The sequence below is a fragment of the Poecilia reticulata genome, chromosome 10, assembly GCF_904066995.2.
Source record: "Poecilia reticulata chromosome 10, P_reticulata-male-v2, whole genome shotgun sequence".
Lineage (NCBI taxonomy): Eukaryota > Metazoa > Chordata > Actinopteri > Cyprinodontiformes > Poeciliidae > Poecilia > Poecilia reticulata.
In genome coordinates, this window is record NC_088839.1 from 8636387 (window position 1) to 8651436 (window position 15050).

The 15050-nt window shown below is 40.4% G+C and overlaps 1 protein-coding gene across 1 annotated transcript; it reads left to right on the forward strand.

The window, feature by feature from the left end:
* The first annotated feature begins 622 nt into the window (after positions 1-622).
* sh3bgrl (SH3 domain binding glutamate-rich protein like) lies at positions 623-14925 on the forward strand. Its single transcript, XM_008419654.3, has 4 exons — positions 623-1094; positions 10984-11169; positions 13734-13814; positions 14164-14925. The coding sequence occupies exons 1-4, from the start codon at positions 1050-1052 to the stop codon at positions 14197-14199; spliced, it is 348 nt and encodes a 115-aa protein (XP_008417876.1). The 5' UTR covers positions 623-1049; the 3' UTR covers positions 14200-14925.
* The last annotated feature ends 125 nt before the right edge of the window (positions 14926-15050 follow it).

Here is a 15050-nt window from a genome sequence, read left to right on the forward strand (position 1 = left end):
TGTGAGTGCAATTAACCAAAAATGTATTACTTACTTATTTTTTCATGGTTTTAATTTTTTGTAAATTAATCTCATATGTATTTAAAAATGACAGACATGGATAAATCTTTGTTAGACAAATCATTTAGTTGTTGGAGTGTTGCATTTGACTCCAGGAAATGAAAAAAAAAAATATATATATATATATATATATATATATATATATATATATATATATATATATATATATATATATATACTGTATGTAAAATTAAGAAAAATGCTCATATATGATAGGTATGGTATCAATGTAAAATGAGCATGCATTTATTTTTTTATTTTTTTATTTAAAATATGTATGTTTAGTTCTATTGAAATGATTCCATATATTGATTTTAACTTCAGTGGTTTATTGATGTACTAAATTGTGACACTTCTGGCCCTCCATACTTTCCCGCAGCAGAGGCCTGCAGGGGGCCTGCAAAGCCCGTCTAATGAAAAGTGGCTGCGTCCACAAGCTGCACTGCTACACAAAGACGGCTTTAAAAAAATCACAGCATATATCCTCACTTTTAATTCACGATCCACGCGCGTGCACGCCGGAGCATTCTCTGACACGCGCCGCAGGGCTCAAGAAAAAAAAATGGAGTCTGGCTCAGACAAAGGGCTACACGCTGAAATATTCTCAGACAACATAACCTCGAAGTGATGCCATCTTGACAGCCCTATCGCTCTTTGCACGTGCGCGTTTGCGCGTGCGTGCTCCTCGAGCTCGACGGAGAGAGGGAAGCTTACAGAGAGAGAGAGAGAAAGAGAAATAGAGAGAGAAGGGGCGGAGAGCTGGAGGAGGAGGAGGAATGCCAAGCTCCATCCAGAGCTAAGAGCAGAAGCATTTGCGCAGATAGTCTGCGCTGCAAGAACACACTCTCGGTTTCCCAGCCTTGGAAGTTTCCAGGTCTTTTTTTTAATCTTTATTATTGTTATTGCGCCTCTGCTGCTCCAAAGGCCTGCAACGGAGCACGCATCGACAGCAGCCAGCCTGTGATAATAGACTGCATCAGGGATATAAGATGGTGATCAAAGTGTACATAGCAACGTCCTCCGGATCCACCTCGGTAAGGGATACAACAATGGCATGACTTGTTTGCTGGAGGTTTGTTGTTTTTTTCTTTAAGCATGATTTATTCAGAAGATCCAGGGATACATTTTTTTTTCTGGAGGTGTTGGGTGAACTTTGATTGGATTGGTTACCACCAGGCTGACATTTTTCTGTTTAAAGAATCATCTGAATCATCAGTCAAGAGTTTGACTGCTTTCTTCTAGAAGTTTAGGGCATTCACAGGGGGGCTCGACTCTTGATTTTTGCTAACTTTGCCACAGAGGCAGAAACACAGAGGAAGTGCATACAGAATGACAGACCTCACTTCTCTCTAAGCTGTGGTTTGTAACAGTCACAGCTTCCGGATGTGACAATTCAGACCTTTTTATTCAGCTGAAACGCCCCAAATGACAAGCAAAACAATCACTTTAAAAAAACAACAACTGGAAATCAATAACGGTCTTGAGATTCAGCGCCGTGTCACCTGATGCCAGCCAGCGCTGCCTGGGTCTGGCTCGCTCCAGAAAGCAGAGAGGTTAGACGCTCTCTTCAGGGTTGTGCAGCATTGAGGAGCGTTTGCTTCGGATTTGCAACTTTCTTTCGGAGTGGATTGGAATGATGGTGATGCAATTCTCCAGGGCCTCACTTTCAGAGTAGCAGCTGCTGCTCAGGAGAAGAGTTTAGGACTTTCTGAAAACCACAACTTCTTCTTGTCCTCATTACGTACTAGTTTACTGTTGAATTCTGACAAAAACGTGTTACTTCTAACGCACATTGATCACAAATGTTGCGTTCACGGTACTTTGAAAAGGTTTAGAGTCTGGGGGTGGAGGCTCACCTCTACAGCTGGAGAATGACCCTAAACATACAGCCAGAGCTACAGTGGAATGGTTTAGATTGAGGCATATTTATGGGTTAGGACAGCGTAAAACTCCTAACCTACATCCAAATGAGAACTTGCAGTAGGACAAGAAACAATCAATGAAATTTTATGTTGACTCTACATCCAATTTGTCTGAATTTGAACTGTTTTGAAAGGCAACCACTTTCACTGTTGGTGGAGATGAATCCCCTGTAAAAAAAAAAAAAGAAGTTTGATTCAGGTGGCTGAATACCAATGCACAGCTCATGCAAATTCAATCTTTGAAGGACATATAATTTCCCTTCCTCTTCGAAAGTATGTCCCTACTTCATATTGTGGCATCTGTAAAGTCCTAAAAATACACCCAGGTTTGTGGTCCAAACAGACAAACCCATCAAACACAGAGCCTCTTTCATTTGGACTGTCCTGACATTTGCATTGGCTCTACGCATAAGGAACATTGCAGGACCGGAACTTCCTGTGGAGTCAGGGTGGGCAGAGTTTGGAGTCCAGATTGCCTTCAGTGCACTGTTGTACGTCTGGGCTGCAGCATTTCCTCTCATTGATCCGTCTACAGTACCGTCTGCTGGAGCAAGTGGACGACCTTATGCTCTGTGTGCACAACACACACACACACCCTGCACTGCTTGATGGGTCAAACAGTATCATAACGTTACTTCTATCTAGTTATCTTGACCTGTTCTTCCATGAAACTACATTCTTGCTGATTTAGTCAAAGGTTTGTATGATTGACCAAATGCATGACTGAAAATGTATTTTATACCATCTCTTTCCTGTGGTGCACTCTGTGTCACAGAACGACAGAACAGTTAAGAGCATGGAGATGAGTAGGAGTATTTCCAAAATACCATCTTGAGCCTATGCTTTGCGTGTAAACTCTTCCAGTGGTCATAGTTCTCACTGACGGGTTTTAATCTCCATAACAAATGACAGCTTTCTTCCTGTTTTCTTCTATATGAATTTAAAGGGATTGGTGGAATGATCAAATGGTTCTGGCTACCACTGATACACCTGAAGCTCTTAATCCATGATTAGAACTGAAGACGCCTTTTGAGTCAGAGGTGAGGCAAGAGAAGAAGTCCATCTGCTTTGTGTTTAGGTACTTAGGATTGCCGTGTCCTCGATGACTAAGAACCTACAACAGCATAAGGTGTTAAAATTAGAGATGTACCTTTTAGAGAGGTCCAGATCTTTAGCTTTTGACATTTTTTGATTGATTATCACGGAGATTAAGCTTTTATAGTTGGAAGGCGCATTCCTCATGTCTGAAATATTGTCCATGACTCAGGCGTAAGTCAAACTCACTATGGGCCACTTATTTTGAAAGATAGCTAAGTGTTCCATGCCTTTCTTGGATGTTTGATAGACTCTTACAGCTCTGCTTTTGTCTCTATTCCCTGTTGCAACCCAAAGGTGAAAAAGTTGTAGGATGTAATAAAGGCAAGTGGTGAGAGGAAATCTTAAAATGCGTTAGTCCCATTTAGTATACGATTTTCCAACCTGAGGAGAACGTCCTTTGTTGTATTTCCAGCTACAGTTTGAATCTCTACAGGAAGTACATTGCCTTGTCTTTTAGGAAGTTATCTAGGAAGTTCTTCCAGTACTTCTACCAAAGGAGTATATAAAAATAAGCTCACAGAAGGTACAGCTTACTAGGTCACAATGCCGGCAGTCTTTCTGGAATAGCACAGACATTATCTTTTGGATATTACCCCGCATTCTCGAGGTCATGATGAGGTCGCATTTGGAAAGCAAAAGGTGTAGTTTTACCCAAATCTACAGATGCAAATGTTCTGCACACCTGCACAAGTCCTACTAGTCTGTAGACAAACAAGGGCGACCTGAAAGGGAAATTTTACTGAAGGAACAAAGCAAAACATTAGCCACAACTAAGTAACCTTTCTTGCTCTTATTTCCATTTATGCTCAACAGTCGCACAGTTGAACTGCTTCCTCATTGCCTCAATAAATGAGCAATATAACTTGTGAACATGTTCACGAGTACCTTGGCGTACCTTGCTTGTGTCAGGTACGCCACACTTGGCGTCCTGTTGGTTCTAAATTAGCTTTGTGTTTAATGGCTGCTGTGGCTAGCCAGGCAGTTTGTGGTAGAAACTATTCTTTTTTATCGTACCTTTGGGTAGTGGCAGGGAATCCGTCCAGGGAGTCGGCGTAAGAACCTGTAGTGGCAGTACTGTAAATGCTGACTGAGCTGAAGACTGGGTGGGGGTGACTACCAGTCACCACATTCCAGTAAGTGGTTGTTTATGCTGGAAATCAGGCTACATCTAATTGCAACAAACCTTTATCCCTTAGAAACACATGGGACCGGGGTCGTTTCTTGTTTCCTTTAGCTCAAAGGGCAGGTTTAAAAATTGGGCCTGCGTTGGATTAGAAAGGTCATTGAGTCTTATCTTTGTGGCACACTGTTTTACTGTGTTTTCTTTTCTACCTGATTGAACCGAACACAAACCGACGCCGGTTCTGGGTCAGCAGAAAAATCGGTCTCAGCCTCATTGATCTAAGCCCGCGTTGTTGGATACAGTTCGTCCAATCAATGGCCGCTATTGTCTAGCAGCTGTTTATGCCGTGAGTTAACAGCTGACCTTTTTCTGGGATTGATCAGGCCTGGATCTGATCTCACGCTGGACCAAAGCTCCCTGGGGGAGTTGTGATGGAATGCAAACCACAGTGCATGATGCTGCACATTCCACGTCCTACACCTTTAGATGAGCACAGTTCTCCTTAAAAATGTTAAATATCTCCAGCAATGTCAGACGGGCCCAATTTTTCCATATCCAGAAATAAACAACGGATTTTGTCTGTATTGGATCTGTTGAAGAAATATTAGCGAATCGGGATATTGTAAAATGAAGGAAATGTTGATCCAAAACTGTTTCTTAATATATCTTGTTATATTCTGGGGAATAATTGTGTTTGTCGTGTGAAAACGCATGCAATTCAAAAGGCAATCAGGGTTATCTTAAAAACTTATGCACAGTATTTTTCCTGTAGTAGTTTTATAAATTTACTAGTGGTGGGACCCGATTGAAATTTCTAACAGGGTCTGTATTTAATAATAATTTTAATCAAACACCATACATTGACTAAATACCCAATGTTTTCAATTCAAAAACCCTCTTTTCTGTCAAATTATTGAACATATAGACATATCAGTTCAACACCAAATACATTTATTGTTTTTCATTTGTTATTTAGGTGATTCAACCAACACGTTGGTGCTAAAATGCTACTGTACCCATCCAGCTTTCAAATGTATCAGGAACTCCTGATTATTTATGTCACTTTTTAAAAAGAAAAGTCTTTAGATATGTGGAGTGTGGATGCTGGTGTTAGCGTTATGTCTGTGCTGATGCTACATGTTTAGCATCGAGATGCTATTTTAGGCTTGAATAGTTTCCCTAATAGGCTAACTCCTTTTAGTGCAACTTGAACGTAACAATAATATTTCCCAGCATGTACTCAGGCAATTTTTAAGCAAAAATTAACCACTGGTCAGTCAAGAGAAGCAACTTTATCATCTGTCGTTGTTGTTGCTTGTGCGTCAGATTAAGGGGCATGCCAGAAACAAGGCATTAATTCAAGGTTCTGGCTGGAACTTTTGTATGGAAAGAAAAAAATAAATTATTAATTTCGTAAATTCTTTCAATGCGTTCAAATCTTTGTAATTAAACTCTGAGCTTTAGAGTTGTCAGATTCATGTCCACATTGCTTGTGTTTTTGATATCAATGACCAACTAATCCTCAGCAGTCATGTTGCCTTTCCACCAAGTAATGTGGCACTGATATATTGATGGACCTCTACAACAAGTTAAAGGGGCAGTGTTATGTATTTTTCAGACACATAGTGCCATTTTATACAGTGAAGTAACTATGTTACCTTCAGTTGTTGCATATCTCAAACATAACTCAAAAAGAAATTTGACTTTGCAGTTTATTGCCTTGAAATTGGGCCTCTGTCTCTTTAAGAAGCTCCACTCTTTCTGAAGATTTTTGATATTTGATGGGACATGTGAAAATTGTAGTTGTTGAACGCACCACGAGAAACTAAACTGGTCATCCAGATCTGAAAGCATACCATGTTTTATCAAAGTTATCAAAATCAGTCAATCATGTCTTTAGAGTTGTAAAAATGTGAAAAATTCAAATGTATAATGTCAAATAGATCATTGCCAAATAATTGTCAGTACGTTTTCTGACCTCTCCAGCAACTGGCGTGATTTATGAAAACAATGATCACAGTAACACGGTTCAGAAAGGTCTGACTCACCAAGGCAATGCTTGGTAAACTCTTATATTTTATGGGTAATGAATTCAAACTGCATGTTAAAGAAATGTTAGGTCAGCTGCCAAGCTGCCGACACCCGATTGAGATCTCGGTGACCAGGGCGGTTAAGCTCCTGGTCGCCATGGAGACAACACAATGATGGGTTGACTGCAATCTGTATCCTTGTTTACACAACGATAATGTATCGATAAAGCGCCATCGTCCTTACATTGCGCTGTCCTTCTAGCAACAGGATCTGTTTCAAACTGCACACAACCATCTACACCAGAGAATCAACACTGGGATGATCGTTTTTCTTTTCTGTTCCATGTTTGCATTTCGGTTGATCTATCAGGAAATTTGCATCCTGTTTTCTTTGCAACCTGAGACGCTCCAAAACAAAGGCTGGGTCAGGCAAATCAGGCTTTAAAAACGCTGCAGGTTTGCAGCCTGGAAGCCACACAGCAGTGGTGTAACAGTCTCTGCCTGTTACAGAAAAACCCCCATTGGTGCATGGTAATTTCATACCATTCTAGAGAAATCGACTGCAACTGAACTGCACAAGGAAAGAAGAGAAACATATTTGAAAAATTAAAGAGATCCCTTTAAATATTCTGATTTTAATTATGAAATGTTCACGTGTCAGTTTCAACTAAAAGACCAAATAAAAAAAAAAATGCCTTTCCTAGCATATCAAACAAAAAAACATAAACAGAGAATGTTTGTTCTGATTCAGGAGAAATGTCGGACACCCCGGTGGCAAAGTGTTCTCTTGGCAGTCCAGCTAAATATTTGGGATATTTGAAGGGATAAAGAGAAGCGGTGTTTGCTAAAAGCACCTCAAAACATTCGGATAACCAAAGTCAATTAGATGTTACGACGGGGCTTAAAAATAAAATCACTGACTATTTTCATACCAGATCAGGTTACCATTTTTTTTTTTTATCGATTTGTTTTTCTTGCTTTCTTCTCTAAAAGAGAAATTCAAAAGGAGAGATATTTTCAGAGTGGTTTTATTTCAATCATCCCTGTTTTGATTATTTGAGTTGCACGACGACGCATTGGGGCCGGGCTAATGGAATTTTTGTTTAATTACAAGAATACAGTCATGTTATTACCAGAATAGAGACGTGACTCTAGCAGAAAAAAAAAAGTCATAAGATGACGAGAAAAGCGACTTTTTAATGAGAAAAACGATTGGATAGAGTTATCATGATCAGACTGACCAGCTCAGTTTCTCTGGCTCTTTCTTCCAAATAGACACAGTTGTTTGAATAATTGTTTCCAAGTCCTGCTGCTGAGGGATAACTTGATGCTGATGTGGCAAAAGGCTAAATATTTCTACTAAATATCATCTTTAAAACTTGCACCAAAGTACAACTTCACAAGATGTTCCTCATTTTTGTGTCGGTTCTCACAAACCCTCTGCTTCGTTTTCCTCATATTAAGATTGCATTCTTGTGATATTATGAATTTATTCTCTTAAATTAGAAAATAAAAATCAAAGCCTGACGCTAATATTGCCTCATAAAGTTTGCCTGAATTCAAAGTCCAAATAAACATAAGTTGTAAAATACACTCGTCAAACAAGATGGCGGCTATGAAACAAACCCAGGACGTGCATTGGTGGGGAAAAAAAAGAAGCCAGATTTTCCAAAAATTAAATAAAAAAATAAATGTGATTATCCTATAAAACTGATCATATTGTGAAAGCCTTGTCAAATTGTCGGAGCAATCAACCCAATCAGTCAAAGAAAGAAAAGTCAGATTCGGAGAGCTGAAGGCTGTTTTTTGTCAGCGTTGCAGACGCTCCAAGCAAATGCTAGTAAACTTTGCAATTCCAGACGAGGGCCAAACACTCTCCGTCCCTTCAAAACGAACCAACGGAACAGACTGGAAAATAATCTTTTGAAGAAATAGACCTGACACAGCATGAGGGAAAAGGGGGAAAATTCCTGCTTATGGCCATTCCTGAAGACAAGGACGGTTGGTTTCCCTCCTTGCTGAAGTCGCCAGAGGCTCGAGTCAGGGCAGAGGACAGCAGAGAGCATTTCAAATGGGCAGAGCAGGGAGTTCCCACTGAGCAATTAGAGCAAGAGGCACATGGCATGTGGCCAGTTTGTCCCACAAATTAATTTTGCTTGGCAACGGCACAATGCGCATGCTTTCTGAGGCCGGAGTTAGCTAACATGTAGGAGAAAAGACAAATGTGCCTTCATCAGGATTTAGGACCAGGTCAGTCTGTTGGAAGCGACGCAGATTTGAGTCATACGAAGTACAAATGTGTGTGTGTGTGTGTGTGTGTGTGCGCGTGTCTGTGTGTGTGTTAGTGGAGACAGGCTCTGTCAAACAGTGTGTGTGTGTGGCGTTCTGCTCTGCTGGTTTAGCCCCACGCCGGTTCCCATAGCATGCTGGCTTTTGGGACTTTGCCCCCTTTTCCAGCCCGGTCATTAATTCACACTGTGCCGCGACCAATCTGCCAGCACCGGTTTTCATGCCTCGGTGTTTTCTCAGCAGACGGTTGTTGGAAATCCACCTGTCTTCATCTGGATGCCATAAAACACTGGGAGGAGCCCGCGTAAAGGAGGGGGCAGTCGGAGTTGCCGGGGCGGCTGCTTGATCCCCAGGTGTTGATTTTGTGACGAAGCTGCGTTTATGTGTGTGAATGCAGCGTGTGCAGCCGAGAGTGGGATATGTGTGGGTTTCTCCTCGCAGAAGGCCTTATTTGGCTCATGTTTGACCAGTTACCTCCTCTCGAGTCCCAGAGGAGCTCTTGTTTCCGTCTGGCCTTGTAGGGCCATCCTCCCTTCTTACACACACCCACTGGGAGCCTATTGGACTGCCCTGACACACACACACTCTCTCTCTCTCTCTCTCACATATCGACGTCTTGAGACGAAAGAACGCAAGAGTTAAAGTCTTAATTTTCAGCCTCTGAGTCTGTCTTCTTAGGATCCTTTGTGCTAAAACGTAAAACAAAACACAACAGTTTACTTTAGAAGAGATTCGATCTGAAGCCACGTCAATCCGGAGACAGTTTCACTTTCTTTTGGCTGAAGAGTTGCACTTTGTTCCTCCTTTCAGGTTAGAGTTAGGGTTAGGAGAGGCCTGCTGTCTTTATTGTAACAGGGCAGATATTTAGCAGAAGAGGCAAACGGGACGAGTGGATGGAACAGACAGGCTGTTGGCAGAAATGCCTGTCGAAAAGGTTCACACCTACACGAAAAAACCAGACAGGAAGAGAAATATTCAACTGCCTCCACATCAAGGAAATGTGTGCGGGTTATTTTTTTTAATCACCTTCCCGGAGTCCAGCTAAGTCAGATGTATTTGTAAAGCATGTTTCGGCAGCAAGGTGCTGTACATGGTACAAGCATAACACAATTAATAAACGTGATGAGGACATAAAACAAACACACAGGCAACAAATATTACATTATCTAAAACATTATCATCAAAATCATCCAAAAAGTACTGCAGAATATTGAAATGAAGACTAGAAGTAAGCAATGTTCCAGTTATTATTGCTCAAGATTGATTCAACAACAGCAGGTGTTTAATATCATTTATTGCTAAGTTTATAAGGTGATTTATAAACACTACTTTAAAGTCTAGTCTCTGAGCTACAGGAGAGTTTATGGACTTTAGAACCGGGTTGACGTGCTCCATCTTCCTGGTTTTAGCCAGAACTCCATCAGCAGCTGCATTCTGGATCAGCTGCAGCTGGAGTATTGATTAGTTGTTGTTTTTTTGAGGACACTGTTGCAGTAATAGATGCAACCAAAGATAAATGCATGGTGCCACATTTTCTTTCTCAAGATCTTGTTGGAACTTTGATTCTTTAATCCTGGGAATGTTCTTAAAAAGGCCGACTTTGTAACCATCTTTATGTGACTCTGAAGGTTCAGGTCAGAGTTCATCACTACGCCAGGTAGTTTTTGCATCAGCAATTTGATAACTGCTCATGAGAAGTTTACTGTTTATAATTATACGCTACACCTGGAGTAGAATTGTGAAGTGGAAGAAAATATTTTATAAATTATCTACTCATGGAAGTCCGGAAAGTGTGACATATGCATTTAGCCTTTTTTACTCTGATACCACCAAAGAAAATCCACAGTAATAGAGTGGATACAGAAAAAAAAGTGGACTAATTGAAGCTAAATATGTGACTTCAGTCGCTGCGACAGACTGGCGACCTGTCCAGGATGAACCCCGCCTCTCGCCCGGAACCTTAGCTGGAGATGGGCACCAGCAACCCTCCTGACCCCACTGAGGGACAAGGGTGTTAGAAAATGGATGGATGGATGGGCTTCAGTCGCAAAGAAAAATAGTGCAATATTTTCTTTGTTGCTAACAAAATCTCAACTATGTGGAAAATACTAAAAACTTTATTTTTTCAAAGTGTTTTAATTACATTCCTTAGTGACATTTTGACTGTAGGTAGATTAATTTCCCTTTTTTGTTTTCTTTGCAAATAAAATTCAGTGTCCACCTACTGCTAGTAATGCGTACTTAACTTCACCCACTTTTCAGGAACAACGTGGTAACCTAGCAACAGAGCAACTTCCTTAGCTCTATTTATCTCATCGTAGACGTTTCCTCCTCTCTGCAGCAGACTGGTGACAGAGCGGTGAACCCTTCCCTTCCTCCTAATTTTACAACTAATAACTGACAGCTTCCTTCTTTCTCTCTCTCTCTTTTTTTTTTTTTCCATCTCCGCCCCCAAACGCAGATTAAAAAGCAGCAGCAGGACGTGATGGGCTTCCTGGCGGCCAATAAAATCGAGTATGAGGAGTGCGACATCGCGGCCAACGAGGCCAACAGGAAGTGGATGAGGGAGAACGTACCGGAGGAGTCACGACCTGCCACGGGGAACCCTCTGCCCCCTCAGATCTTTAATGAAGAAAAATACTGCGGGGTGAGGCCGACTGGAGACGTTAAAACCACCGACACGACAGCTTTTCATATGTTTAAGATAAATTTAAAGACAAATTTATCTTAAACTGCAACTCATATTTGTATTTTTGCTTATTAGTGAAGATATTGAGGAAGAAATCATTTGTGAGAAGGAGTTCTTTTTGGTACCTCCATACTTGTTGGGACTCTGGGTAATTATGTGTAAAGAGCCTTAAAATAGAGCCGCCGCCTTTTACGACCAGCTGTGCTGCTGCGATGCATTCAAGTACATTTTTTACATGTAGCAGTTTGCTTATTAGACAAACTCTAAAGTGATCTAAGCGTTTTCTGTTATCAAATATCCGTAAAACCTTTTTAAAAGAACCCATAATTACATCTTAAGTAGGGATTTTAGTGTTATGAAGTGATTTTATTAACTGATAAAATAGCTGTGTTTCCGTTACAAATGTGCGCAAACTATTTTGTCAAAATTCGGCTAATGTCAAAAAGAAAAAAAGTGCAATTGCAGTCTTTCCATTAAATAAGACACACGATTAAAATCACACATGAATAAAGCTGTTCATACGATGTCATTAAAAAACACAGAGCGCTGTCAGGCTCTTATTACCACTTCCTGTCGTCTTCTTCGTCTTTTCCACCAGTAGGAACATCCGGTTGTTGATCTCGTGACTGGTGTGATGTGGGGGGAAAAAAAACGTGTTTCCATTGCAGTGTCGCGAAATACACTAATTTCAAAAACTACCTCATTCTGGCGCAAAAACTTTATGTAGAAAAACATGAAATTTATTTCAGAAATTACCGCGTTTTCAACAAATATATGGTCAATGGGAACGCAGTTACTAAAAGCAAATCTCTGGTCAGGTTTGTAGCACTGAAGCATATTGAATCTGTTTATTTATTTGTACGTACCAAACTGGGATTTTTGTGTACTGGTACCTAATAAAAGATAGTCTTTTTTAGCGAAAGCATTTCCATTAGGTTTTTCATATTACTCAGTCAGCATTAGACTGCAAACAGATTCAGTGACATCATTGTCTGACCTTCTGAGCAGGAGGAAAATATATCCATGGACATGAACAGAGCTTCATTTAAGTCACATCACCAGGTAATGAAAGTAAATAGTTAACTTTCCCACATTAACCAGAGACCAGTTCTGTGACGTTTTTGCTCATTTTTCTATTAGGAAAATGCTTACATAACCAGGCCAAAACAAAAACAAATGCACACATAAGTTATCTTCCGAAACAAAATGTTAAATTCAGTTTTTTCATTACTTTATTCTTTTGCTCCGCTCAGGGATGCTGTTTAGCGACACAGCATGTCAGCACGGCGTGAACGCTGCCCCTAAAAGCATGCCGACTGTTTGCAGGAGTCCTGCGCGGCTGAAGGTGAAACTGCACTTGCAGGTTGTATTAAATGTCACAGACAAAAGAGCGGAGCAATTTCGCAGAACATCTGCAGCTGTAGGGCGTGTTGGAGTGCGTGGGAGAAAAAAGGAGGAAATATAAAAGGACCGAGACGGAGCGAGGAACCGGGAATGTGAGCGACTCTGTCCGACCAAACGGGACGTGGGGGAGTACGGGCGGCTTGCTCATGTCAGCTGTTCTCTAACCTCGGCGATTAGATTGGCTGTGAAAACGTACGCAACATCATTCATCAAACCACAGTGGCGTGGCAGTTGCTTACAGTGTGATGCAAAATTATGTGTAAAACCTTTCCATATATTACGGTCAAGAAAAGAAAACTAAAACCAGGCATTGTGTAGACTGAAAAACGTGTAGGTAGAAGCATTTAGCTTATTATGCCTGATAGTAAATTATCAAATCAAAATATCAGAATGTTCCCTATACATTCTTCTAAAACATCTCTCCAAGGAATTCCAGCTGCCTCAAACTCATAAAAGAAAACATAATCAAAAATTATTGTGATAAAAAAATAACTGTGTATTAATAAAGTACCTGCAGATAAACTATGAATGAAATCAAATAGAAACTTAAAAATCTGGGAGACTTTTAAATTCTGAATTTAAAAGTCTCCCAGATTTTTAGATGGGAAATTATTTATGTTAAATTAACAAATTATTTATTTAACGTAAATAATAATGTATGCTAGATAAATTATTAGTATTTAACATGACTGCCTGAGAGACATTGGATCAGCTCAGTTTAAAAACATGTTAGCATGGCCTAGTCAAAGTACTAGTCATACACTCTCCAACAAATCTGACTGAGCTAGAGCTGTTTTTGGAAAAGAATGAGCAAAACCTTCACATACATACACTTAACTACTTGTGGCTATAACTGCGCCAAAATGTCCTTCTACATAGTGTTGGCTGAACAGAAACATGCCACACATTTCAGATTTTTGTTTTTCCCTATTTATATGCTACTTTCTGTTAGCTAATCACATAAAATCTCAATAAAATGAATAGCTTTTCAAGGCGCTGTGGACTGTGAAAGATTCCATTTCAGAGGATGCTGTTTAGATATAGATGAGTTGACGACCCTAACCCTGAACCGACTGAACTGTTGCTGCTTCTCTTTTCTTTTCTTTTTTTTTTGCCAGGACTACGAGGCCTTCTTCGACGCCAGAGAGGACAACGCTGTGTATGCATTTCTGGGTCTGACCGCTCCTCCAGGTTCGAAGGTGAGCTCATAAAACAAAAACACACCTGTGTTCGTCCTTTCTGCGAATTGACAGTGCTGCAGTATAACCACACAGAACATCTCTAAATATAACTGTGTTAATTTCGGCTCAGAAAACACGTTTATAATTACCACACAATTCATCTGTACAACAAACCGCATCATCCTCACTCCACAGTATCTTCTCTCTTGCTTACTGGCACCTCCTGTCGGCCGCAGCAGGAACTGCGGGCGTGCCGGTTGCCGTGGAAACAGAGCCGTCCTCTACGGCATATATTTAAACCGATATCCTCCATTTTAGTTTAACATACCCTTCCTCTTCTTCTGTCTCCCTCCTTGTTTGTCACCAGGAAGCAGAGGCTCAAGCGAAGAAGGCACAGCAGTAGCATTTCTATCGCCGTTTCTACCTTAAACCTCAGGCCTTCCCAAGACCCGGACTGACCCAGAACCGAACCGGAAGAAAAAAACAAAACAAAAAACAAAGAGAAACAACTCACCACTCGACTTATAAGCGCGCGGACCGATCGTTCATTCTTACCTTTACTCAGTGTGTTTTCTTATATTTCCGCCGTGCCTTCCCAGCAGCAGGTAAAAGCACGGAGCACTCCGGTTAGCCTCAGCCTGCTAAACCTGTTAGCCTAATGCCCATCTACCATCAGTATGAATGTGAAAACCACATCACCAGGCACAAATGAGCGTCTGAAAGTAATGTAACTGAGGTCCAGGGTGCCACCAATGTCATCGTTAAATATTAGCACATAATAATCGTTTACACCACCAATCCTGGAAACACCTAATCCAATATTTAGCACTCCACAGTCATTAAAACATCAGCTGCTTTCTGGACTGTTCTGGTCTGTTAGCCTCTATTTTTACTTACTTGGTATTGTCTTAATGCTAGGTTATTAGCAATCTTTTTTTATTATTATTATTTCAATGTTTAAGAATACCTGCCAAATGGCCAAATGAGGGATTGTTTTTTTTTTAATTATTATTATGTGTCTGTATTTTGAAGAAAGCTGCAGTTGGAATCATATTTCCCGTTGTGTTTCTTATTTCTGTATAATGCCCCCAAACTTAAATAAAACACAAAGGCGACTGTTGGTCAATCAGTAATATGTATTTTCAACTTTTTTCTGACACTTTTCTATATTTTGTGCACAACAAATAATTCCCAGGGGTGTAGAATGTAATATTTTTGTTTTTACTAAAATTATTGTGTTTCTCACATCATACA

Bases quoted from the DNA above. Each gene is read 5' to 3' on its own strand.
- sh3bgrl (XM_008419654.3), top strand. From the start codon at position 1,050: ATGGTGATCAAAGTGTACATAGCAACGTCCTCCGGATCCACCTCG. The intron at 11,170-13,733 runs GTGAGGCCGACT...TTTTTTTGCCAG, and splicing joins ATGAAGAAAAATACTGCGGG to GACTACGAGGCCTTCTTCGA. The intron at 13,815-14,163 runs GTGAGCTCATAA...GTTTGTCACCAG, and splicing joins CCGCTCCTCCAGGTTCGAAG to GAAGCAGAGGCTCAAGCGAA.